The following is a 25,972-nucleotide window of genomic DNA, read 5'->3' on the forward strand; positions in this document are numbered from 1 at the left end:
GGATCCACATAAGAGTGAAAACATATGGTATCTGTCTTTCTCTGTATGGCTTATTTCACTTAGCATCACATGCTTCAGTTCCATCCGCGTGGCTACAAAGGGCCATATTTCATTCTTTCTCATTGCCACGTAGTATTCCATTGTGTATATAAACCACAATTTCTTTATCCACTCATCAGTTGATGGACATTTAGGCTCTTTCCATCATTTGGCTATTGTTGAGAGTGCTGCTATAAACATTGGGGTACAAGTGCCCCTATGCATCAGTACTCCTGTATCCCTTGGATAAATTCCTAGCAGTGCTATTGCTGGGTCATAGGGTAGGTCTATTTTTAATTTTCTGAGGAACCTCCACACTGCTTTCCAGAGCGGCTGCACCAATTTGCATTCCCACCAACAGTGCAAGAGGGTTCCCGTTTCTCCACATCCTCTCCAGCATCTATAGTCTCCTGATTTGTTCATTTTGGCCACTAAGAGAGTAGATCTTAAAAGCTCCTATCACAAGAAAATAATTTGTAACCATGAGGTGATGCATGTTAACTTACTGTTAGGTATGTATCAAATTCAGTTGTATACTTTAAATTTATATAATGTTATTGTCAACTATACCTCAATGGGAAAATATTACTATATATATTCAAATGAAACAATACTGGGATACAGTAATATATTGACTTTTTTATTAGAACATCAAATTATAAGATCTTCTATAATTCAAAGTAGTGATAAACGTGAACAGGATTTCAAGATGCCTGCAAAAACCTCAACATTAAAAAGGAACTGATTTGTATTGGTGGGAAGGTACAGGCACTGCTTTTAGTATTGTGAATTGTTGCCAGCATTTGTATTTGGGGGTAAAGCTACATTTCAGTTATATTAGTGAAATTTCAGTTCAGTATTAGTGAAAATAAAGATGTAATATTTTCCACCGTTATGTTTACAGATACCCCTGATTTCTATCCGGGTTAAGAATCCCTGTTTTGGGGGTGAATTCTGGACGTAACCAGGATGCCCCTGGAAAGACTGAGAGAGGAGGCAAGACCTGGCTCAAGAATCCCCTCTGCAGCACAGACAGGCGTTCCGTGATGTTTCTTTCCTTGCTGTGTTCATGGTGGTTGTTGCAGGTTCCCACTCGGATGCTCAGGACCCGATGATGAGATTTTTGAAAACAAGTTCATCAATGCCAGTTCTCATTTTCCTGACAGCAAACAGCTTCCGAGTTATATATCAGATTGCCAGCTAACTAAAACCAAGGAGAAAGAAAGTTTTAAAAAGTACATTTCCCACTTTCTTCTGCTGTAATGATCGTTCGTGCAGGTACTAACAGTTTTGTGACTTTTCCCCCATTTCTATTGTGAACCTTAACAAATACACAAATGTTTTATATACGTTCAGTTTAATGAGTGACATGGTGTTATTTTTTTATAGCTGTAGAATGTTCATTTTCATTGCTGTGTACTTCTCTGCTGTGAATATACCATGATTTATTTTTTTAATGTTTATTTATTTTTGAAAGAGAGAGACAGAGTGTGAGTGGGAGAGGGGCAGAGAGGGAGGGAGACCCAGAATCCAAAGCAGGCTCCAGTCTCCAAGCTGTCAGCACAGAGCCTGATGTGGGGCTCCAACTCACGAGCCGCAAGATCATGACCCGAGCTGAAGTCAGCTGCTTAACTGACTGAGCCACCCAGGGGCTCCTGAATATACTATGATTTAATGATCCATTCTATAGTCAATGGATGTTTGGGCTCTATCTAGTCTGGGGGTACAAATAGTGCCCGCTAGGAATTCCAGTACTTATTTCTCAGGAGTGGAACTAGCACACATGTAGCTTTAGACAATGGCTAACAATTTCCCATGGTGGCCATACCATTTTATGCTGCCACTGGTATATATGAGGGTTTCCATTGTTGCATGTTCTTCCAGACACTTAGTATTGCCAATCATCTTAGTTTTAGCTTGCATTTCCCTGAGAGACAGCTTTTGATGTGCTTGTTAGCTATTCTATTTTCTTCAAAAAAATTTTTTTAAATATTTTATTTTTGAGAGAGAGAGAAAGAGAGACAGAGAAATTTTATGAGAGTGAGTGGGGGAGAGACAGAGAGAGAGGGAGACACAGAATCCGAAGAAGGCTCCAGGCTCTGAGCTGTCAGCACAGAGCCCCATGTGGGGCTTATACTTGTGAACTGTGAGATCATGACCTAAGCTGAAGTCAGACGCTTAAGCCACCGAGCCACCCAGGTGCCCCTATAGGAGCTTTTTAATATAGAGGATATTATATATAGGGATGGTAAATAATGTTTTCCCACTGTGATTCACTGTTTCATTTTTAAAAAGGTATCCTTTTTGCTTCTTTTTTTAAAAAAGGATTCTAAATTTCATTTATTTATTTTTGAGAGAGAGAGAGAGAAAGAGAGAGAGAGAGAGAGAGAGAATATGAGTATCCCAAGCAGGCTCTGTGTCATTAGAGCCCATTAGTGCGGAGCCTGAGGTGGGGCTCGAGCTCATGCACCATGAGATCATGACCTGAGCTGAAATCAAGAGTTGGACGCTTAAGTGACTGAGCCACCCAGGCACCTCTCATTTCTTTTTTTTAACAGAAGACTTGGTCTAAAAACCTGCTATGCCAGTGTCAGAAAGGGACTTCCTCTAACATGACTTCCCGAGGATGAGAAGTCCTCCAGCACAGACAGGTTTAGTCCACTCTGCTACAGGCAAACTGGCCCCTCACTGCTGCCTCACACACCAGGCATGGTTCCACCTCAGGGTCTTTGGATGTGCTATTCCCTCTCCGTGGAACACTCTTCCCCTAGATAAACACACAGATCCCCTGCCTCACCTTCCTTCAGGTCTTTGTTCAGACATTACCTCAGCGAGCCCTTCCGTGGCAACCCTTTTAAAAGCTGCAAACTGGCACTCCTAGAATTCCTGATTCTCTTTACCCTACTTTATTTAAAAACATATTCAGGGGTGCCTGGGTGGCTCAGTTGGATAAGCATCTGACTCATTCAAACCCCGTGTCGGGCTCTGTGCTGACAGTGTGGAGCCTGCTTGGGATTCTCTCTCTCCCTCTCTCTGCCTCTCCCCTGCTCATGCTCTCTCAAAATAAAAAAACTTAAAAAAAATTTCATATCCCATATTACCTTCATATGTGTGTGTGTGTGTGTGTGTGTGTGTGTGTGTGTGTGTATAATACACCTGTGTATATATACAATGTTACAATTCAAGCTACAGGGAAATGTGAGCTATAAATGTGTATGTATGTATATATGTGTGTATGTAGTGGGTGTGTCCATGTGTATGCATGTGTAGAAACTCCTGCACTCATAAGCTGTTTTTATTACCTCTTTCCCAATCTAGAAGATCCACGAGGGCCAGGAGTTTTGCCTGTTTTGTTCCCTGCTTTATCTCCCAACCTGGAACAATGCCCAGCAAACAGCATGTGCTTAATAAATGTTTACTCAATGCCTCAATATGTAAAATGCTTAAAGCAGTTCCTGGCACACAGCATCAGGTACTTTGTAAAGGCTGGCTGACTGAAATCTTACCAATCGAAGTAAAAATTTCAAAGGTGAAATTTTACTGAGCTTTTTCTTGAAGGTGCCCTTTACTCAAACTCTTAGATAAAAAGGCAAATTTACCTGAATGTATTAAGGCGAACAATTCATTCCATTGTCTTCCACCTACCCAAGAAAAAGAAAAAGGACTCAGATACTTGCCCAAGCTTTTCCATTCAGTAGACTTGGTCTTACCCACTGATTTTTATAGCTCTTAGGAGGCAGGGAGGAGTGTTTTGGCCCCAGAAACCATGTGATCTGGGCGTAGAACAAGGTGCAGGTAAAGCTGGGGGGGGGGGGTGTCACTGGGCTCAGGGACACGTGTTTCCAGACCTCAGAGGGCAGCAGGGTGTGGCGCTGTGGAGCAGCCAGGGGCTGGGGCATCGAGTCTACAGTGCTGATGGGGCAGTCCTGGGGGCGGATCTCCTTGGCCAGCCGCCCTTTCTTCTTCAACGTGCAGGCCTCCTGGTACGGTGGTGAGATGGGGGGCTGCGTGGGTGGAGTGTACTTGTACTCTGAGCCGTCCTCCAGCTGCAGGGACACATGGTGGGGGGACAGTGAGGACCTGGGAACCTAGGACAGAGCCCCCATCCACCTACTGTTGGTCAGGCACTCACGTCCAGTGGGTAACTGCGGTCTGAATCATAGGAGCTCAGGTCCCCACAGGTCACAAATGGCACAATGATGCGAGTGGGTCCATCTAATTGGTTGAAGTCTGGATCTGACAAGCAGGGAGAAATAAGACAGGACAGGGCTGGGATGCCTGGGACCAGTTAGGACTTGGGCTGCAGCAAGGGTACGGAGTCTTCCCCACGTATCTACCAGCTACTCTCACACTCCTTCACCAGGAATACTTCATTTGGTTCAGATTACCTCCTTAGGAAAGCCCTCCATGATCACCTGTTCTAAAATATCACCTTCCCCTGCTTTCCTCACACTGCACTTATATCCACCTGCCATTCTACCATACGCTGCCTGAACTCTGTCTCACTCAAGTGTGCTTAAGTTAAGAGCAGACTCTGTGCCTTTTCCCACTGTGGACCAGGCTAAAGACTCTCTCGGGGCAAAATTCTTATGCAGGGGTGCAGTATCCACCTGTGGGCATGACCGAGTCTTCCTAGGCTAGAATCTGAGGTAGGAGGAATCTCCACTGGGGCAGGACTCAGGACAGAATGTTCACCAGACCTGAGAGTAACCCTTAGAGGACCAGGATGAAGGTCCTCCTAGGACAAAACATCCATACAGGGGTGGAATTTCTACCACACAGTGGGGCTAAGGATCATCTTGGGACAGAATTTCAACAAAGGGTAAGTTTCCACCAAGGGGTGGGGCTGAGGGCCCTCCTGAGATAGAAATTCCATAAGGGGGCAGAAGTCTCCCCCGGGAGAGGCCCAGGGCTCTGGCTCTCACCGTATGAGTGGTCCAGCAGGGGCTTTGTCAGGTCCGGAAGGAAGCCCGCAGGGGGGTCATAACCCTGACAGACAGCGAAGGCCTCTGTGGGTGGAAGGTGGAGTGAGGGGAGACTGCTGCCTCTGCCCTGCACAGGATGTGTCCCCAAGACGCGAATACACCTGCCCGGCCTTTCCACCCCACTGACCTATGCTGGAGTTGCGGCTGCTCCTGGGCTTGGCACACAGCACACTGGAGAAGAAGACACGCAGCTGGCTGTAGATCAGGGTCACATCCCGGCCTCGGAAGATCTGTAGGGGGAGGAGGCAGAGATGAAGGCACGAGGGCGGCCCTCGAGGACCTCTCTTGACCCCTCACCAGGTTCTCTGAGACTTACCTTGGCTACAAAGCAGCCCCCTGGCTTCAAGACGTGTGTAGCAATGTTCAGAGCCTGTGGGTGGGACAAATGGCTAAGGCTGAGGTGGAGACGGGCATGAGGGGTCCAAACTGAGGCAGGGGCAGCCAAGGTTACTCACAGCTAGGAGGAGCTGGGCCTGCATATACTCATCAACATCGTGGAGGCCAGTTACTGCGGCAAGAGGAACAGTGTTAGGGGGAGCCATCCAGTTCTGGCCATCTTCCTGTCCCAGAGAAGTCAGAATGCTAAAAGCATATCCCAGGCTCTTTCACTGCTAAGGTTCTGCTTGCAAAGTAATATCTGCCAATTGGAGGCTTATTTTGACCTCCCAACCCTTACTCATTTTAATTTTCAAAACAACCTTACACATAAGTATCATTAATTTGTTTTCAAAGATTTTATTTTTTAAAGTAATCTCCACATCCAACATGGGGTTCGAACTTACAACCCCGAGATCAAGAGTCGCACGCCCTACTGCCTGAGCCAGCCAGGCACTCCTACACGAGTACCATTACCATCACTTCTACCTCCAACCCAGACTGCTCCCCTGAACGCCTGACTATAGATCAGACTCAACATGTCCAAGACCAGACTCCTGACCTGCCTGCTCAAACTCCACTCCTTACACCATCTTCCCCATCTCATCCAATCCTTCCAGCTGTTCCAGCCAAAAGCCTTAGTACCATACACCTTCCATTCTCTCCTCACATCCACGTTCAAATATTAGCAAGTCTGGTCGGCTGTACTTTCAAAAGATCTCCTGGATCAACCCTCTTCCCGTCTCCGCCACCGCTACCACTGTCATCGCTTCCCTGGACTACTGCTGTGGCCTCCTCCTTGCACCCTCGACCCTTACACTGTTCACAGCAGCCAAAGGGATCCTGTTACAACCTGAGTCAGGCATGGCCCTCCTCTGCTCACAACCCTCTCCTGGTTTCCTCCGAGCTCTCATCTCAGTGAAAAAGCCACAGTCCTCACTGTGGCCCACAAGGACCCACACGGGATCTTGCCCTCCGTCACCTCTCTGACCTCACCTCCTACCACTCTCCCCTCACTCTGATCCAACCACACTGATATCCTTGCTATTCCTCATACATGCCCAACACGCTCCTACCTTGGGGACTCTGCACTGACTGGTCCTCTTGCCCAGATTGTTCTTTCTCCAGATATGCCCTTGACATACTCTCACCTCCTTTAGGTCTCTGTGTTAAAGTCAGGGTGGGGGGGCCTTCCCATCCACTTTACTTAAAATTCCAACAGGCACTTCCTGTCTCCTCCTCCTTTTCATTGATTTCCTCATGGTACCACTCACCTCTTCACATGCTACATGGCTATCATTTGTTTGTTTTCCATCTGCTTCCACTAGAACATCAGGTCTATGAGATCAGATTAGTAGAATTTTATTCACAAATATTTTTCCCACGTGTAGAACAGTGCCCGACACACAACGGGCGCTCAATAAATGTGCACTGAATGAATGGCTGATTGAAAAAAAAAATGAATGAACACATAGTACAATAGAAATAGACAATTGCAGGTGAGAGATGAGCAAAGGGAAGGGGAGATAACAGACAAAACCAAAATGGTACGGTGTGGAGAGAGAGGCAGAGACCAGGAAGCAGGGGTAGGGAGAAATTACTAGATGCAGGGAACAGCTGAGAGCAGAGGGGAGAGGCAGGGAGTAGCTGAAATAGTGAAGAAGCCAACAGAGGTGGGAGCCACAGAGGAGGACACACACAGGGCCCCCGCCTGGCCTCCCAACCCCTGCTGTTTACCATCGGGAGCCCCGTCGCACACCACTAGGTCCGCGGGGCAGCCCTCAAAGTGCTGGATGATCTCCTTGGCAGTGGACAGCTATGGAAGAGAGGGAGGATGAGTGGTCCCAGGCCCCCTGTCCGCAGCCCTCTTACCCCACCTGCCCACGGCCCTAGCCAGCAACCCTGGGTCAGCCAGACCCTCAGGCTTTGCCGGTCTAAGACTGGGCTCCATCTCTCGGGACCTAGTACTGTCATTTCTGGCTGTCTCTGCGATGACGAGCTGCCGGATCTTGTTTCTCCACTGTTACGCTCTCTCTGGGTTCTCTCAGGTTATGCTCTCTTGCTCTTTCTTTTCCACTCTCCATAGCCCCCAGGTTGGAGGGGCTCTCGCCCCAGATATACCCCAACACCCCCAGCCATGCTCTTACCTGGGTGATGTCCCCTTGGATCTGTAACACACCTGGTAATGGAGCCATCGCCTGAAGGTCCACAGCCACCACATGGCCGGAGCCCTGACCCCTGCAGACAGCATGGCCCATGTCAACCCGGTTTTCACTCCTGGCTCATCCCTGACCTGGCCTACCCTCCCCTCCCGGCCACCCCATCTGGGACTCCACACTCACCCAATTTTCTGGCTCAGCACCTGGCTCCAGCTGCCCGGGGCTGCACACAGGTCAACTGCCCGTGTCACGCCTGAGCACACATAGGAAGGTGTAGTGGTCAGTTGCACCCACCTCCCCAACCCCGAGCCCTGCAAAGTTCACCCCTCTCCCACATTCTATCCATGCCCAACTCCTTTCAAGCACCTGTCCCTCTTCCTACCTGTCCCCTGTCCCACAGACTCTCCACGTCAGCCCACCTACCACAGGAAGCTCTGCAGACATGGCCCACTTGTCCATTCCCTTTGCCCACCCCATCCCCCGGTGACTCGCCCGCCAGGTGGGGACCTTGGAAGAGTTGGAATTCCTCATCAAGTTGTAGCAGCTTGAAGGCACTGCGGGCACGCCAGCCATTCTCCTTGGCCAGGCGGTAGTAGACATCCCGCTTGTCCTTTGATGTCCGTCCCATCTCACACGCTGTTTGCCCAGGGACCTGCCAACAGTAAGCTGATGCCACCCTATATCAGTAACTGGGTGAGTGGGCTACCACCTATTTCTGCAGGGCAGTGAGAACCACACAAACTCCCCATGAGCCCCATGACAAATCACTCAGCAGATGGGAAAAGTGGAGCCCGGTCACTGACCCCACTGACCTCACAAGGCCCGAGGGACCCCATCACTGAATTCTAAGGCTCTACTCCTCCCTCAAAGATCCCCCCACTCACCTCACAGATCCCCCAAACCCAACACTTCTAGATGACCCATTACTGACCCTGTTGACCTCCCACTGCTGCCACCCATGCTGCACACACTTAGCCCCACAACTCTCATTTTGAACCCTTCTCCACCCACCATTAACATCTCACTGACCATCTCCCCAGCTGTCTTCATGGCCCCTAGATTCACACAGCCCTATCATCCCGCTGTCAATCCCTTGCTTTCGCCCTCGTTATCCTAATACTACCTCCTTATACTCCTCACCCCCTTAATCTCTCTCCACACCATTCCCCATTAATCCCAAAATGATTAGGTCCCCAGTAACTCCTTTATTACTACATCTTTATCAACCTCCATTAATACATAGAGGATCATGGCCTATTAACTCCCCATTAAGCTCTCGGTGACTATGATTTATCAGCTCCCATTAACTCAGCCCTCCAATTGATCCCTCATACATCACACCATTAGTCACCTGTAATCCCTTCATTACCACGTTAATCCCTGATGACCATCCATCAGTTCCCCATTCTCCCTCAATGCCCACCTTGCCCCCTCAAATAATCACTTTTTTAAGTTTTAAATTTTTATTTCTTTTTTTGAGAGCGAGCGAGCGCACAAGCCAGGGAGGGTCAGAGAGGGAGGGAGACAGAGATTCACAAGCAGGCTCCCCGCTGTCAGTGAAGAACCTGTCGTGGGGCCCGAACCCATGAACTGTGAGATCATGTGAGCCAAAACTAAGAGTCAGATGCTTAACCAACTGAGCCACCCAAGCGCCCAATCAATCATCACTTGATGACCACACCCAGCAGCTTACTATTACCCTCCCTTTGCTCACTCTGTTCCCATTAATTCCACAATTATCATGCCGTGGTTACCTAAAGCCCGTGACTACAACCCACCTTCAACCTCTCATTCACTTTTCTTTGATCACTGACCCCATTAGTTCCTTGATCATGACTCCCACTGGCCTCTATTATCCCTCCACTGCTTCACCATTATCCTTTTGATTACTATCGCCTGCCGCTCTTCATGAACCTGTTTAATACCACACGTCCAGCAATCCCTCAGGGATCACAGATCACACCCCATCTACCTCCAATTACCCAATTTCTTTCTAGTTGTCCATTCTACCATCCCTTCGTTAATCAATGAACACACCCCTGCCCCCGTGAGCATGTTGACTAAAACACTCCTATTAGCCCCCCACTGATTCCCCGGTAACACGCCCATCAGACCTTCATTACTCTCATGCGACCTACCCGCCCCCTCCGTTAAACAGTCCTCTGGCCACACTCCGGATCTCGCATCATTACCTCAATGTCCATGTCCCCATTGGGACCACCGGACGCCACTCAAGGAGGCTCCGCCGATATCTGGACCCCTGAGCCCCCACCCTCACCCCTCCGTCCACCCCGCACAGCGGTTCCCTTCTAAAGACAAACCTTGGGTCTGGAGCCCACCCGGCACCAGGCGCCCAGACTACGCGGCTGCAGCACGGAAGGCGAACTTCTCTCCTTCCCTCGTCGGCGGGACAGAGCAGGTGTGCCTCAACCGTCTCGGCCTGGACCCCCATCCTCCGCACCCCAGGGCCTACCTTAGCTTTCGGAGTGGGGAGAAGGGGGACGAAGGAGACCGGTCCGTGAGCAGCCCGAGCCTCGGCGAGAGCGCACACCGGCCAGAAGTCGCAAGGCTGATTCAATTTGTGTTCTCAGTCAACCCGAATGCCTGTCGCGCATGCCTAAGGGCCCCCACAGCGTGGGGGGCCTCTCATCGCGGAACGCGAAGGCTCCGGCGCGACGCGGGGCCAACCTGAACGTACGACGTGAGCCCCGTCATCTTGTGTCGACGTAGCCGGTCTCGCGGACTGCCGTTCCCAGCATGCAACGGGCAAGACCCAAGCGCTGAAATCGCGCACCGGGAAGCCGAAATGTCGCGAGGCTCAAGAACGGACCCTTCTCGTGTTCCAAGGCTAAGATCGCTTTACTCCCCGCCCCTCGTGTTTTTGGACCATCGGGTTCACTGGGGACTACATTTCCCAAGATGCAACGAGCACGACGGCACCCATTCCTTTTAGGCGTGGCGCGAGGTGAAGTTACTGCTAGGGTCGCAAACGTGAGAGTGAGCAAAGTGCGTTAATTTAGTGCGCGAAATCGCTGAAGCCGCTGTGCGCCAAAATTCGAATCCACGTCAGCCAATTCATAGCGCTGCTTCAGTTGTACCCTTTCAGAACTTCAGTTTCTCCCTCTGTAAAATGGGGATCACTAATATAGGCTTCACAGAGTTATTGGGAGGATTAAATGCGTGTACTTTAGCACAGCGTCTGTCCTTTTGTAATTCTGTGTTCTTCAAACGTTTTGAACTTCAACCCACAAAAAAAGATCATGCGACCCAGTGCACAAGCAAATAGAATAATGGAAACATTCATTATAGCGTTTACAATGTGCCAAAGCACCTAAAGTGCTCTCAGTGATGTGCTGGTAAATGGCTAACAAGCGATTCTCTGGGCGGGGGGAAAGGGGGGGGAAGCCCTGATTTCTCACATTTGCCAGGTTTACATGGTTTCCATAGTATCGTCTTGTCAGATTTTAAATTACCAAAGTGTAGTCACGGAACACAGAGTTCGGAAGAGATGGCGGTAGTGCACCATTATGTAATATTTCTACCATACAGTTCAAATAGGGGTAAATTTCCTCAAGAGCATAAAGAATGAAATGTAGTAAAATAATCAGGAAGTGACGAGTTTTGAATATCACCTTTTAAAAAAACTAATTTATTTAATTGTAAGTTTATATTATTTCATTTTAAACAATAGCTCTTTACCAACGGGTTGACAGGATTCCTGAAAATGGAACAAGCAGTCTGCAAACCTGTGCTTGGCTCCAGTGCACTGCTGAATTCTTTCCTTGAACTCATTTTAATCCTTATAACAACCATATGAAGAAGTTACTGTAATTATCCCCAGGTTGTAGATATATAGCGAGAATATAGATTACATTAGGTATATAAACATATGTGCTGCTTGATATGTATGTGATTATATAGAAATATAGTGACGTATAACATCCACTAGTATATAGGTTATATGTTAGTAAGAAATATAATAAATATAAATATACTGTTACATGTAAATATAAGAAAATATATAACCTATTTATGCATTTTGTATCATGTACATATAATACACATATCTTATGCATATAATATGTAAATGTGTATGCTGATATATATAAATATGCTGGTATCTATATACATTTACTTAGTAAAATAACTGTACTAAATTAAACATACTATTGTGTATGTAAATATATAATGTTTGTCAGGTGGTGATAAAATCCATGATGAATAATAAAGTAGGGTGAAAGCGATGGAGAGTAGCAGAGGATTTGAGTTGCTCTTTTATTTTATTTATTTTCTAAAGTTTATTTATTTATTTTGAGAGGGAGATGGACAGCAAGCAGGGGAGGGACGGAGGGAGGGGTAGACAGAGAATCCCAAGCAGGCTCCGCACTGTCAGCACAGAGCCCCATGGAGGGCTCAGACTCACGAACTGTGAGATCATGACCTGAGCCGAAACCAACAGTCGGACGCTTAACCGACGGAGCCACCCAGGTGCCCCGAATTTTTCTTTTAGACAGCATAGTCAGGGAGGGCTTCTCTGAGGAGGTGGCATTTGAGCTGAGACCTAAAGGGAAACGCACCCTAGGAATACTTGGAGGAAGAGCATTCCAGGCACAGGCAACACCGAATGCAAAGACCCTGAAGTGAGAACAAGCTTGGTGAGTATTCAAAGAACTGAACGATTGATTCATCATTCCTTAGAAATATGAGCTTCACTAGGTGGGAATTTTGTTCTGTCCCTTTCACCGCTGCCTCCCGACCCTGGAACAGGGCCTGGCATACAGGTGGCATGCAGTAGATGTTTGTTGAATCCACGCTTTTGTTGCTTTGGTCCTTTATTCTTTCCTCAGTGGTGCGCTCTGCATTTATGCCAGGCCCTGGGAGTTGTGGACAGACAAGCAGAGACACGGAGAAAGCACTTCCTGGAGGATTCCCGAGAGCCAGGGAGGAAGCAAGAGCTGGTGGCAGCGCTCCAGGGCCTTGTGGGGGCGGTGGGAACAACGGCTCCCCTGCAGAGGTGAGCAAGTGTGAGAAAGCAAGGGTTCAAGCCACCTGGCCTCTGCTCCACAGAGAGGAGGGGGTGCCAGGCATTGGGGGCCCATGTTCACCCTGTGGGATGCTTCCCACGTCCTGTTTTCTTGACTCTCACAAAGAGGATGTTTAATTTTTTGCAAAGAAACTTGCTTCCTCCAGCAGGGCCCGGGGGAATTGGGGGACAGGATCCAGGCTCTGAACTCCCCAGGCTTTTCCCGAAGTAGGGTGTCGGCCTGCAGCTCCCACCCGGCACCCCACTGAGTGTAAAGGTGTCCTCCCCTCAGCCTCCTGAAGAGGTCAAGGAGCTGGGAGCTGCCAGGCCAGTTCTGTACCGGAGGGCATCTAACCGGGGGAGGGAAAGACGGGGGTGGTCCAGGTGCAGGGGACTAGACACAGACTCAAAAAAGCCTTGCTGCCCCGGGGCTGCTTTGAGGGACGGAAGAGTCTCTCAGTGGGGAGCCTGCCTGAAAGGGGAGATTAGAATCCTAAATGCAGCCCAGTAGGGGGTTGCATTCACAGGCGGAGAAGAATTCATTAATTCCTTTCACAAATATGTTATTGAGCAATTACTGTGTGTCAGGCATTGTTCTCAGCGCTTTACCTGTGTTAATTCACTCGGGTTTTCCCAGGGGTCCTAAGAGTTAGGTGTTACTATGCCGCGGGGGGAAGCTGAGACAGAGAGGTTTCAGAACATGCTCCAGGCCACACAGCTAGTAAGTGGCAGAGCGGGGAAAGCTCTTGCCGTTAACTGCTTTGCTCTGTGGCTCCCTCCCCTGAAGGCTGCTGAGCAGTGACCTGTTTTAATGAAAAGCAGGGATCTGCTTATAAGAACCGACAGGAACCCAAGCCGACTTTTAATAGACTCGATAGGAATCCAAAACGTCACACAAGGGTCTGCTTTACTGAACCAACAAAAGCCTTAAATGACCCCGAGAAAGGACCTTACTTCGGTGAATTAACAAAGCATTCTTATCCCTGGCACAGTCTCAAGGCCTCGGTCAAGCTTAAAGACATCTGTTCCTTCTAAAGCAAGCTGCCCTCCCTCCGCAGCCAGATTTCCCTTTCCCTTTGTTTTCCCTCCTACCAGCATATGTTGAACACTTGCCATTTTCAGTGCCCTGAAACTTAGCTAAACTATAGGGTGCGGAGCTGGGTGCAGGTTCGTCCCTCCCGGAGAAGAGTTCGCTTGGAAGAAATAAAAATAAGAATGATGATAATATGGCGCTTGATAAGTGGCATTTATTGAGCACCTGCTGTGTGCCTGGCGGTCCTGCACTGGGCAATGTTGGAGGGCCAGGGAATGATCAGGGCAGGACATTGGGGCTGGGAGGTGGTGTTTGTTGTCCAAGGTACACTAGTTTTTTTGGGCAGGACGCTTCAGACTTCTCTTGAAATCTAGACATCTGCCTAGCCTCCACCCACCCCCCCCACAACCCCACCTGCCACACATACCATAGCCATGTAGGCCAAGGCCTCTGCCAACAGGTGTCTCTTTCCCTGGCCAGCCTCTAGCACAGATGTGTAATGGCTCTAGGGGGAGGAGGACCATGAGAGGAGAGAGACATCAGAGTAGGCTGGGATAGACAAGGGGAGACTCTGTGGTGTGTATCTGTGTGGGTGTGTGGGTGTGTATTTGAATACCCTCAATGTATCTCATCTGCCTGTACATGTTCTCAGCCACAAACACACGTATGTGAGCTCCACTTGTGTCTTCCTATGCAACTTGCCTGGGTGTATCTTGTGACTATGGCTGCCTGTCCAACTCCTGTGTTCCCTTTATGGCAACTGGGTGTGTCACTATGGCAACGGTGGTCTGTTTACGCAGTTCGTCTCTATGGGGTCGTGTGTATGTTCCTTGGGTGTTTACGTGTCTCCTTCGTAATGCTGATGGGCGCTGAGTGTGTTTGTCTTGCCCGTAGGCGTGTGTCTCCTGTGTCTGTGTGCCTTTCTTCTCTGCCACCCTGTTTGTGTCTGTCTGTGGTGAGCTAGTGTAGGTGTGTGTGCCCTCTGGGTGTTTCTTTTGGTGCTGCTGTTTGTGTACTCTCTGGTTCCTTTGTTTCCTCTTCATGCAGTTTGAGATGTATTTTCTGGATTTCCCCCTTTGTAATGACAGTAAGTGTACTCTCTGCCTCCCTGCTTTCCCTGTTTGTGCACCCCTATATGTGTTTCTTCTGATTTGATTTGTGAGACACTGGGCCCACGCATGATGTTGTCGGCTGTAGGAAATCATATTTGTGTACTCTGTGTGCAGCTGTGAGTCTGTGCGCGATTTGCCTGTCAGCTCCCTAGGGTATGGCTGTTGAGTCCCTGGGTGATGATGTCCATGAGTCTAGAGGGGCTGTAAATCAGCACGAGCCCATAGCGTGTCAGTCTGTGTTCTCTGGACCCGACGCTGAGGCTGGGGGTGATGACACCTGGAATAGTGAGTCTTTTGATATGGCTGTTGAGTGTGTGACTGTACTACGGCCTGGGCTCTCGATGCGCAGTCTGTGAGTGCTCTTATGTCAGCCCATATTCTCTGTGTGTGGCTGTGAGTCTGCGTGCAAGTTTGTACTTCTGTGGGTGATGGGTGAGGCGGCCTCTACCTCTGAGCCCCTGGGTGGGGTTGTGACCCCTGAGTGTTTTCTCCTGCTGTGGGGGAAGTAACCGCCCCATCCCTCACCCTCCTCCGACTGCGGGTAGGGTGGGGGCATCTAGGCTAGCTTTGAAGCCCCAGCCAGCCCCTGGCCTTTCCGGGAATTCTGTGCTCCCTGTGGGGGATGGGCAGGAGGGTGAAGAGGCCCAGACAGAGGCCTCTTGTCTACCAGGGCCTCAAGCAGCCCAGTGGAGTTGGGCCCGGACCCCAAGTCCGATCCGCCTGACTCTGTGCAGGAGACACATGCCTTGCCTGGGACAGACATGCCTGTCACATGCTTGGATGAGAGTGAACAGACAGACCCACATAGAAGGCAGACAGACAGACAGTGGGGCTCCTCAGTTAGGGTGTGGACAATCCCCACCCAATGCCTGGGCTGGGGTCCAGCACTTTTTTTTGCCTAAGCTAGGCTCTCTCTCTGAGGTCAGCCCATAGTGGCCTGGCTGTGTCTTCCTGCACCTGTCGCACTGCCGCTCCCAGGTCTGTCCATCTACCCTGTCTGTCCCTCTGCCTGAATCTGACTCTCCCTCTGCCTGTCGTCATCTGTCCCTCTAGGTGTCTCCCTACCTCAACCACTCCCTCTTTCCCCTTGTCTCTCTCTGCTGGTGTGTCTGTTCCCAGCCTCTGGGGATGTGTCTGGCTGTGTCCACCTGTCTGTCTGCCAGTTGCGTCTCCTGTTTATTACTGGGCCTGACTGCTTGTCGCCTTCCTCCAGATGCTTCTGAGGAGGCCTCCCCCCGGCCCCCGTCTGCTTCTGAGTCTGTCTGCACCTCTCTTTCTCCCCATGGCTGCCCCTCTGCCTATCGACCACTCAACATGGCTGTCTTTCTGCCCTCTCTGTTGTCTGTCCTTGTGTTGTGTCACCTGCCCGCCTTTATTTGTGATCGTTTCCCTTACGATGTCTGTCTCTCCTCTCTGCATCCTCCGTGTGTCTGATCCCTGAGTCAGTTGCCTCTGCCTGCGTGTCCTTCTAAGTGTGGATCTACCCCCTCAATCTTTCTGTCCACCTCCCCCTACCCAAGGCCCCCACACACCTCTGTCTCTCTCCACGTGGGTGCAGGTGAAGGAGGGCGCCCTCCTCCCCCACCCCCTGTCCTCAGCCGAGAGCCAGATGGAAGGAAACTGAATTAAAATTAAAAGTTCTTCCTAGAAAAAAAAAATAATCCGCGGGCCAGATGCGGCGCGGGCTGCGCTGATTAGCCACCTAGCAAGCGCGGAGGAGCTGATTGGCTACGGGGCGGGGCGGGGGCAGGGTCCGCTGAAGGGGAGCCTTGCCGGGGCCGTGGGGTCCCAGAGCCCTAGTGAGTTACGGTGGCTTCAGGAGCTGAGAGGAGCAGGGAGGTGAGGAGGGGATACTGGCCGGGTTGGGGCTCCGGAGACCCCGAGGCATGAGTGGGGATCCTGGGAGAGGTTCTCTGGGGGAACCTGCGGGGAGGGGGGGTTCCCCTGGAGACATTTTTAGCCCTAGTGGAGAATTGAATGGTACCTAGCTCCCAGGAAGTGAATTCAGAAGTGATTGAGAGTCTCCAGAGAGTGCTCGCGACTGAGGATGGGACTCCTTGAGAGCCCTCCCCTTCCCAGGAAGGGGATTAGGGGCTTGGGGAGGGGATTTCCCAGAGGCACTTTTAGCAATGATGGGGACCTTGAATGGGAGTTTCTGAGATACTGCACTCCCAGGAAGTGAGCTCTGGGCGCGCGCGCGCGCGGGGTGAGGGGTTATCTTCAGAGACACTCCATCCAGAAGACAGGGGCCCCTCCTGGAGCACCTCTACCCCAGGAAACACATCAGGCCTTGGGATGGGGCTTTTGATGCAGGTTTCTGAGATAGCTCATCGTCAGGAGGGGGAAATTAGGGCTCAGAGCAGGTTCCTGAGACACCCCAAGACCAAGAAGGATCTTAAGTCTGGAAGTGTCTCTAAAGTTATTTCTGCCAGAAGAACGAGTGTTTAGGACTTGACAGGGGTCTGAGAAAAATGCTAATCTAATCTCTAAAAGGGGGATTAAGTGGGGGTCCCTGGGTCACTTCTATCCCTGGAAGGAGGCTCCGATTGGAGAATTGTCTTTAGCCTCTAGTGAGGATATTCAGAATTGTGGCGGAGGGCAGTTTGCAGCATGGGGTGGGGGTGGGGGGTTAAGGTCACCAAGTTGGCCCCCCACCTCCAGCTCCTGCAACAGCTTGCATCAGCTCTGGGCTCCGGCTCGGGGCCCAGGCCGGGAGGGGGCGGGGTAGGGGGCGTTAGGAGGGGTGGGGCAGCTGGGCCGACACGTGTCCCTGTAAGGAGTAAGAGGCTTGGCCAAGCGGTGAGGGTGGAGGGAAGGGGCGGCTGGGGGAGGTGGCAAGGAAAGAGACAGTAAGAGAAACAGAGTGAGTGTGGGTTCTGGAAGGACAGGCTATCCCAGCTCCAAATGGCCATCTCGTCTGCTGTGGGGTCGGTCTCTCTCTCTTTCTCTCAGTCTCTGCCCCTCTCCCCCTCTATTTGTCTCTCGCTGCCCTCTTTTTCTGCCTGTCTGAGTAACTGTTGTCATCCCTCCCCCTCCGATTCCCTTCTCTGCCTCCCATCTCTTTCTGTCGTCCTCTCACTGTTGTCTTCGAGTCTCTCCATTTATCTCTCAGTCTCTCTCATCCCTCTGTTCCTGCTCCTCTTGCCTCACCTCTGTTTCTGTTTCTCCATCTGTCTCTGTCTGACCCCCTACCCTATTCTTCTAGCTCTCCCTACTTTGTAGCTCCCCCATCTCTGATCCCCACCCCCATTTCTCTGCCCACAGGATGGAACTTCAGGACCCAAAGATGAACGGAGCCCTCCCTGCGGATGCTCTGGGGTGAGTCGGGGGCCCAGGGGGACAAAGGTTAGAGGTCAGGATTACCCTCTCACCAGCCCCAATTTCCCTGCCTTCTCCAGCTACAGGCAGGAACGCGAGGGCTTCCTGCCCAGCCATCCTCCTGCTCCTGGGAGGAAGCCAGTCGAGTTCATGGATGTGAGTGACCTCACAGGATCTGTCCTGGCTTCACCTTGCCCAGCTCATCTCTTCCCCTACTGTTCCCTCTTCCCAGGGGTTCCCTGCCTGGCTATTTCCTGTCCCCAGCCGCTCAGGTCCCCCAGCCACTTTCCTCCCTCGCTGTTTTGCCTCTGGTGGCTGCTCCGCCCTCCTCCCCTGTTCCTCTCCATTTCCAGCTGCTCCCCTCCAAAGTTCCTCCTAGTTCTTCCTTCCTAGCTCTTGCTTCCCCAGCTTCTCCCTGGCTTCCACTTTTTTTTTCCTTCCTAGTTTCCATCCTATAGTCCTTTCTGGGCTTCTCCCCGCCCTGGTCACTTCTCCTCTAGTCTTTCCTGGGCCCCAGCGCTGGTCCCGTTACCTGATCTCCTTCCCCATGTGTGCCCGGCCTGGCCCTTACCCGCAGTTCGAAGGGAAGACATCGTTTGGAATGTCCGTGTTCAATCTCAGCAACGCCATCATGGGCAGTGGCATCCTGGGACTGGCCTATGCCATGGCTCACACAGGGGTCCTCTTCTTCTTGTGAGTCTTGGGCGGCCGGGGTGGCCTGGGCCAGGGAGCAGGGGTGCTGTGTGGGACATGCAGGAGGCCTGGGGGCCAAGTCTGAGCTGTGCCATCTGCCACAGGGCCCTGCTGCTATGCATTGCGTTTCTATCTTCATATTCCATCCATCTCCTGCTGACCTGTGCCGGTGTTGTAGGTAAGGCCCAGAGCTCAACGCAGATCTTGGACCCCAGACTCTGGATCTACCCCACTGACCTGAGACCCTAGACCTTAACCCAAACCCTAGATTCTGAAAGTACCACATGAACCCCAGATCCTGGACCCAGGACCCCAGACCCCATACTTAACTCCCTGGACTCCAGACCTCAAACCGCACCTTGGCCTTCAGAACTTATCTGGGCTCCCAGATCTCCTCTTCTCAATCCTCACCCCTCACCCTCAGTCTGGCGTCAAACCTCATTTCTCAGACCCTCCCCACACCCAGATTACTCCACCTCTCACCTCCATTCCTCAGTCTCCAGCTCCCCCTAATTGTGGAAGCCAGCTTCACAACCCAAGAATCCCACGACCCACTACCCACATTTGGTCCCCAACCTTTTCTCTGGTCACAGAGTCCCACCTCCCAGGCTCCACTGCAAGCCCAGCCCAAGTTAACTGCTTAACCCTCATCTCCAGCTTCCATCAATCAGATCCAATTACCCCAAGCCCCAGTTCCTCAGCTCCCTGACCCTCAGCTGCTTCCCTCCACCCCCCCCCCCCCAGTTCCTTACCCCTTGCCTAGCTTCCTGGACCCACAGTGCATTCCTTTCTGTCTCCCTACCCCAGGCATCCGAGCCTATGAGCAGCTGGGACAGAGGGCGCTGGGGCCTGCAGGGAAAGTAGTGGTGGCTGCGGTGATCTGTCTGCACAATGTTGGGGGTGAGGACTCTGGGATGGAGGGGATCAGCTTGGGGGAAGAGGGTGAGGTGGGGTGGGCTTCCTCAGGCTGGGCTGGGAGGATGAAGGGAATCCTTCTGCTTATACCTCCCCCCACCTGCACCAGCCATGTCCAGTTACCTGTTCATCATCAAATCCGAACTCCCTCTGGTTATCGGCACCTTCTTGGACATGGACCCTGAGGGGTGAGTGAGAAACACCCCTTAGCTCTGGCCTGCAGGCCACTGACTCTACCTGTGCGGTCTGGCTGCCATCTTCAACTCTGTGCTCAGCTGACTTCTAGGTGTTCAGAGATTGTTGGGCTGGCCAGTCTGGTCAGACTGTGATTCTTAACATATTATGATGCCGACAGAAAGTGTGACCATTGATCTGACTATACAGCAGACCGCACGATTTTTGTGACTTGTTCTGGCTGATTCTGTCAGGTAGCCGACTCCATATGTCCAGTACACTCTGATACTGACCAGGCGACTGTACATATCAAGTAGACCTAAACTCTGTGGATTTGGTTCTGGACTGCTGTACTGGCAGATTCTGTGGCCAGCTGTATGACAACTGACTACAGCTGTGTTCTGAATGCTGCGATCCCAACCATGTGTGTTTGACATTTGCTTACTCTGACTTTCCCTGTCCAGCAGATTCTGTTTGATTCAAGGTCCATCAGGCTGGCGGAAATCTGTCTAGCTCGAAGTGCACGGTCACTAACTGCAACCGTGTGTGTGCAGCGAACTGTGGTGCCAACTACGTATATGTGATTTGCTCCAACTGTATGTTCCAGTAGAATCCCACCTGTGTGTTTAATTTGGCAACCATTTTTTTCTGGCAAATTCTCTCTGGCTGAGTATGTGTGATCCTCTGTACAGATCCTCTGTACAGATGTCCTCTGTACTATGGTTCCAGCCGTGTGTGTTTGACTGATGTTCTACGTATGCGTCTAGTTGACTGTATGTTTGATTTTGGATCCATCTGCTAGCTAAATCTGTTCAGTTGTTTGTATATAATGGCTGACTCTGTGTATCCTGTTAGATCTTTGGTTTCATTCTGAAGCCATTTAGGTATCTGACAATCTGTGTGACTAGGTGTGTCTAATTATTATAATTATCTCCCACTGTATATATATGGCCAATGGTGCTTTGTTGGTTTATTTCTGTGTAACTGTGTGTATGAGATAGTGTGTGAATGCCTGGAACATAGCAGGCAATTAATAAAATTCCTTTGAACAAATGAGCAGTTTTTCACCTGATTTTGTGTAACTGTCTTACCTGGGTACCTCCCTCCAATATCTGTACAGTTTCCACTCTTTTTTTGAACTTGGTTCCAACAGTATAGCCAGCTGGCTGATTTTGTCTCTAGTTCGGTCTTTGGCTATATGGCCAAGTTGGCCTGGCTACTTTTAGATATTCGACAAACCTTGACCTGTTCAAAAAACCACATGTGTGTGTTCCTGACCTCTTGTCTGACTTTGCATCATTGCCTGACTACCAGATCATCAGACTGTTGTTCTGCCTGTCAGACACACCAGGGTCATGACTCACTCTGTGTCTGGTACTCTGTGTTGGACTGTGTGAGTCTCACTGATTTGGGGCATTTTCTGCCCATCTGGTTGTATGTCTGCTGGCGAGTCTGATGGCACAGTTTTGTCCAGCTGTGCGTGTGTTCTTTCTTAGCTGTGTCCCTCTGACAGTGTCTGACTGACAGTCTGATAATCAGTCTGGTTGTTTCTGTCAATCCTATTGTGCCATTTGTCACTGTGACCACCTGAATGGCTTCTCACAGCTGAGATGTCAGCTCACCTCCCCTGACTGCAGGTAGAAATCTGTGTGTCCGGCTGTCGTTTATGACTGTCTGCCTGACAGTTTTCTTTGGCAGGCAGCTAGTCACTGTGTTTGCCTGTCTCCCTAGGGGCTGGTTCTTGAAGGGAAACCTCCTCATCATCATTGTCAGTGTGTTAATCATCCTGCCACTGGCCCTCATGAGACACTTGGGTAAGAGGCTTCCTGTGTTGTTCATTGGATAGTGGAGTCAGAAAAAGGGAGCCAGATTGAGAAAATCCCCATTTTCAAGGGCTATGGAATACCAGGGGTGAGCTTATTTGATGTGGGTTTTAACAGATAAATAGGAGTTTGCTGTGGAGAGGAGGCTGGTTCAGGAAGAAGTAAAAGCTTGTGCAACATGTGGCCTAACTGGGGTGAGGTAGCCTTGAAGGCCAAACTGGGGCTTGATATTTGCTGTAGGGAGTCCCTGGATTTCTGAGGCTCTCTATATTACCTCTTGCAGGCTACCTGGGATATACCAGTGGTCTCTCTTTGACCTGTATGCTGTTTTTTCTCATCTCGGTGAGTCTGAAAGAGAAGAACATGAAAAAGTGAAGCAAGAGTTTGGAACATTGGGTCATAGCCTTCCCCATGACCTCGCTTCCCCACCCTCCCCCAGGTCATCTATAAGAAGTTCCAGCTTGACTGTCCTGTAGGTCTCAATGAGACGGAAGTGGAGAGCAAGAACCCTACGGCCCTTCCCATCCAGGGACTCAACAGAAGCTGTGAGGCCCATATGTTCACAGTTGACTCACAGGTGGGTGTGCAGGCATGTGTTAGGAGCTTGCACCACACTTAGGCCCTCTGGTCCCGTCACATGGTGCACTCTGTTCACAGTGGAGCTGGGCATCAGATATCGGGGGGCTTCCATGTGTCTTATATGGAGTGCAATGGTGGGGTCAGGCGGATGAGGAGGGGATATAACCCTGTAGGCTCTAACCTCATGTACTTGGGCCATTCCCCTAGATGTTCTACACGGTGCCCATTATGGCTTTTGCTTTCGTCTGTCACCCTGAGGTGCTGCCCATCTACACAGAGCTCTGCCGGTGAGTGGGCAGGCAAGTGGGCATATGTGATGGGCCAGCAACTGGTAGGAGAGTCATAATGTCTGACAGCCCTTCAAGTGGTCCTTGTACTGTAGCTTGATGGTGGCTAGTTGGTGCCGGTGGTGGGGGGCGGTTGAAGTGGCCTTGGGGAATGCAGGGCGGTGACTTTTTACTGATTAGGGCTTAAATATTCTACTTTTAACATCCTGTACAAGTGTGAATGGACAGAGTGGGGAGGCAGGAATGATCAGAAGGAGGGTGTAACATGCGTGGATGGGGATGAGGAGATGGGGATGGGGAGATAGAATGGGGGATGGGTGAACAAAAGAGGGAGCAGGGATTATATGGTAGGGGGATGTGTGGATGATCAGATGGGGGCACAGCATGGATGGTCAGTTGTGAGGGAAAGGCAGAGATGGGCAGACAGAGGAGATGGACAAAGATGGTCATATGGGGTGAGATGGCTGGACAGAGGGAGGCCTGGCTAATCACACAGGGGAGGTAGAGATGGGCATCCCAGCATGTACCAGCTGAACGTCAGCTCAGGAACAAGGGGACTCTGGAGAGTGCAGGCTACTTTGGAAGCGCCTGTACCAAGTCCAGGGGTCTGGGCATGACAGTTCCATAACCTCTATGACTCAGGCCCTCCAAGCACAGAATGCAGGCTGTGGCCAACGTGTCCATTGGGGCCATGTTCTGCATGTATGGGCTTACTGCGACCTTTGGATACCTCACCTTTTATAGTAAGTGGGGCTGGGGCCAGGGTTGGGTGGGGGCTGGAGTGGGGAGTGGGCAGACTGCTGGGGCAGGAACCTGAGTGCTTTTCCTCCGTGCCCTGGACCCATCAGTTTCCAAACAGAGGGTGCACATCACACATGTAGATTTTGTTGGTTGTGTGTATGTGTGTGTGTGTGTGTGTATGTGTGTGTGTGTGTGTGTGTATGTGTGTGTGTGTGTGTGTGTGTGTGTGTGTGTGTGTGTGTATGGGTTTGTGTTTCTGGGACACTGGTCCTAGTGCTCCCACTACATCCTGCATCCCATGTCCCATGTCCCACATCCCAGATAGCATGGAGGCGGAGATGCTGCACATGTACAGCCAGCGGGACCTGCTCATCCTTTGTGTGCGCCTGGCCGTGCTGCTCGCCGTGACTCTCACTGTGCCAGTTGTGCTGTTCCCTGTGCGTGGGGTTGAGGGTGGGCCCATGGAGTGGAGGGATGTGGATGGATGTAGAAGGCATAGGCATGGATGTCTGACTGGGGGGTGGAGATAGGAGTGGATTTATGGATGGAGGAGGCAGGGATGGACAGATAGGGAAGGCAAAGTTGGCAGATGGACAGAGAACGCAAAAATAGATGGTCACACAGATGGGGGATAGATGTCAGGGCAGAGAGAATGAGAGGGAGAGGGGTAGTCAGTTGGAGGGAGGGGGCACAGATGTCTGGCCAGACAGAAGAGGGAGGCAGGAATACTCAGACAGGGTAGAGGCATAGAGATGGACACTCAGAATGAAGAAACAGGGATGGACAGAAAAAGAGTGGAGGCAGAAGTAGTGAGGTATAAGGGGGGCCAAGGCTCTCAGATGGGGAGGTGGGATGACTAGACAGAGGAGGGAGGCTGAGGTAGTCAGATGGCAAAAGAGAGGCAGGGATCTAAGACAGAATGGAAGGACAAGAGGGTGGTCAGACAGGGAGGCAGAGATTTCAGATAGTGGGTAGAAGCATCGATGGGTGATCAGACAGAAGGAAGACACATGGATTGTCAGAAGGGCGGCGGGATGCTCATTCAGAAGGTGGAGGCACCGATGGGTGGTCAGACAAGGGGGACATGTAGATAGTCAGATGGAGGGGGAATCAGGCATCTCACACAGGGTGGAGGCACGATGGGTGCTCAGATGGAGGGTGGAGTTAAAGTCAGATGACCGCATGGAGTGGGGAGGCAGCACGTGGGCCCTGACTGGTGTCCTGCCCTACTCTGACCACAGATCCGCCGGGCCCTGCAGCAGCTGTTCTTCCCAAGCAGAGACTTCAGCTGGCCACGACACGTGGCCATAGCCCTGATCCTGCTTGTCTTGGTCAATGTTCTTGTCATTTGTGTGCCAACCATCCGGGATATCTTTGGGGTTATTGGTTAGTACCCCTAACCCCAATCCCAGACCCCACCTAATACGGGCCTGGTACCCCAAACTTACATTGGCTTCTGTCCCTCCTGCTTGTCCTTCAGGGTCCACTTCAGCCCCTAGCCTCATCTTCATCCTTCCTAGCATCTTCTACCTCCGCATTGTACCAACTGAGGTGGAGCCCCTCTACTCCTGGCCTAAGATCCAGGTGAGCATTCCAGGAAAGGGTTGGGGGAAGAGGGAGAATTCTGAGGAGAGAGCACTCCTGGATGGCCAGAGATAAAAAGAAAATTTTCAAGAGGGGGCTGGGGGGAAGGGAGCAGGTGGTCTGGAAGAATGAAGGAGATTGTCTTAGAAAGGGGCTGAGCAGACAGAGTACCAGCAGGGTCTGCAAAGACAGAGGGAGCATTCTACAGACAACAGAAGGAGTACTATTTGAAGAGGGTCAGGAGCACTTTCAATGAGGATAAAGGAGAGTACTCTCTGAAGTGTTCTAGAAGGATGAAAGAAGAATTCTTAGGAAGGGGCTGGTTTTGAGGAAGGGGAGGGAGCAGGAGGGTCTGGAATGCATGGGGGCACTCTGGAGGGGATGGAGGGCTTGAGGGACATTCTCAGGAGGAGCTCTGGTGTGGAGACCCAACCAACTGCATCTTGTCTCCCTCTCATCCACAGGCTCTGTGTTTTGGTCTCCTGGGGGTCCTCTTCATGGCAATCAGTCTAGGCTTTATGTTTGCCAACTGGGCCACAGTCCAGAGCCCTGTGTCTGGACACTGACCATGCCCTGCTCCTCCCTGGGCCCCCGTGTGCATGCTCCTGTGCACGTGGAGGAAGATGGGGCCCCTCTCCTGGGTCCCTCCTGCCTGGTGTGTGGAGGTGGCTGGTTCCCATTATCATGGCTGTTGGAGGTAGGGGGCTGCGGAGGTTGTAGAGTGGTCCACTTCCCTCCTCCCCAGGGATGCTGAGCTTGGATCATGGCCCTAAGCCCAACACCATGGGAGGAGGAGGAGACCAGGTCTTTGGGGAATCCTTGCCCAGCCCAGTCCTTTCTGCCTCTCTTGGCAGAAGCTGTTTGTCAGGATCACCCTCGAGCTAAAGGGGAAGAATAAAGATGCTGCATTGCAACTCTGGTCTCAGCCTTCTCATCTCTTTCTAAGTCTTCTTGGGGGAGTCTGCCTAGGTTCAGACAGGGGTAAACTAAGGCCCTGAGAGTAGGACTGAACTGGCTCTCAAGTATTCACTCACTTCTCCACTCCTTCAGAAACTTGCTACTCCTCAACTCATTGTTCCATTCACTTCCTCACTCAAGAAACCTCTTGAGAGCCTCTTGAGAGCACTGTTCT

At 51.0% G+C, this 25,972-nt stretch overlaps 2 protein-coding genes across 13 annotated transcripts; one reads left to right on the forward strand and one right to left on the reverse strand.

The window, feature by feature from the left end:
- Positions 1-658: 658 nt before the first annotated feature.
- Positions 659-10,318, reverse strand: FTSJ1 (FtsJ RNA 2'-O-methyltransferase 1). 8 transcript variants are annotated; one of them, XM_081793846.1, is made up of 14 exons: positions 10,032-10,318; positions 9,003-9,123; positions 8,066-8,224; positions 7,742-7,811; positions 7,547-7,637; positions 7,137-7,215; positions 5,480-5,532; positions 5,341-5,394; positions 5,152-5,254; positions 4,965-5,048; positions 4,172-4,275; positions 3,888-4,085; positions 3,639-3,680; positions 659-1,243 (listed from the first exon to the last, which is right to left on the reverse strand). In XM_081793846.1, the coding sequence occupies exons 3-13, from the start codon at positions 8,184-8,186 to the stop codon at positions 3,648-3,650; spliced, it is 990 nt and encodes a 329-aa protein (XP_081649972.1). In that variant the 5' UTR covers positions 8,187-8,224; positions 9,003-9,123; positions 10,032-10,318; the 3' UTR covers positions 659-1,243; positions 3,639-3,647. The 8 variants fall into 8 exon arrangements, with proteins under 8 accessions (XP_081649972.1, XP_081649974.1, XP_081649971.1 ...); XM_081793848.1 differs by lacking the exon at positions 9,003-9,123 and having other exon boundaries at positions 8,066-8,210; XM_081793845.1 differs by lacking the exon at positions 9,003-9,123 and having other exon boundaries at positions 10,032-10,317.
- A 2,165-nt stretch (positions 10,319-12,483) lies between these two features.
- On the forward strand, positions 12,484-25,754 carry SLC38A5 (solute carrier family 38 member 5). 5 transcript variants are annotated; one of them, XM_081794199.1, is made up of 16 exons: positions 12,484-12,572; positions 17,991-18,044; positions 18,125-18,200; positions 18,622-18,737; positions 18,842-18,915; positions 19,545-19,637; positions 19,762-19,840; positions 21,558-21,640; positions 21,933-21,991; positions 22,089-22,226; positions 22,436-22,515; positions 23,158-23,258; positions 23,578-23,693; positions 24,498-24,642; positions 24,737-24,840; positions 25,305-25,754. In XM_081794199.1, the coding sequence occupies exons 2-16, from the start codon at positions 17,992-17,994 to the stop codon at positions 25,404-25,406; spliced, it is 1,419 nt and encodes a 472-aa protein (XP_081650325.1). In that variant the 5' UTR covers positions 12,484-12,572; position 17,991; the 3' UTR covers positions 25,407-25,754. The 5 variants fall into 5 exon arrangements, with proteins under 5 accessions (XP_081650325.1, XP_081650324.1, XP_081650326.1 ...); XM_081794198.1 differs by lacking the exon at positions 12,484-12,572 and adding an exon at positions 16,477-16,565; XM_081794197.1 differs by lacking the exon at positions 12,484-12,572 and adding an exon at positions 17,574-17,653.
- Positions 25,755-25,972: the final 218 nt, after the last annotated feature.

This window comes from Panthera onca, chromosome X, assembly GCF_046562875.1.
Source record: "Panthera onca isolate mPanOnc1 chromosome X, mPanOnc1 haplotype 2, whole genome shotgun sequence".
In the NCBI taxonomy this organism is placed as follows: Eukaryota; Metazoa; Chordata; class Mammalia; order Carnivora; family Felidae; genus Panthera; species Panthera onca.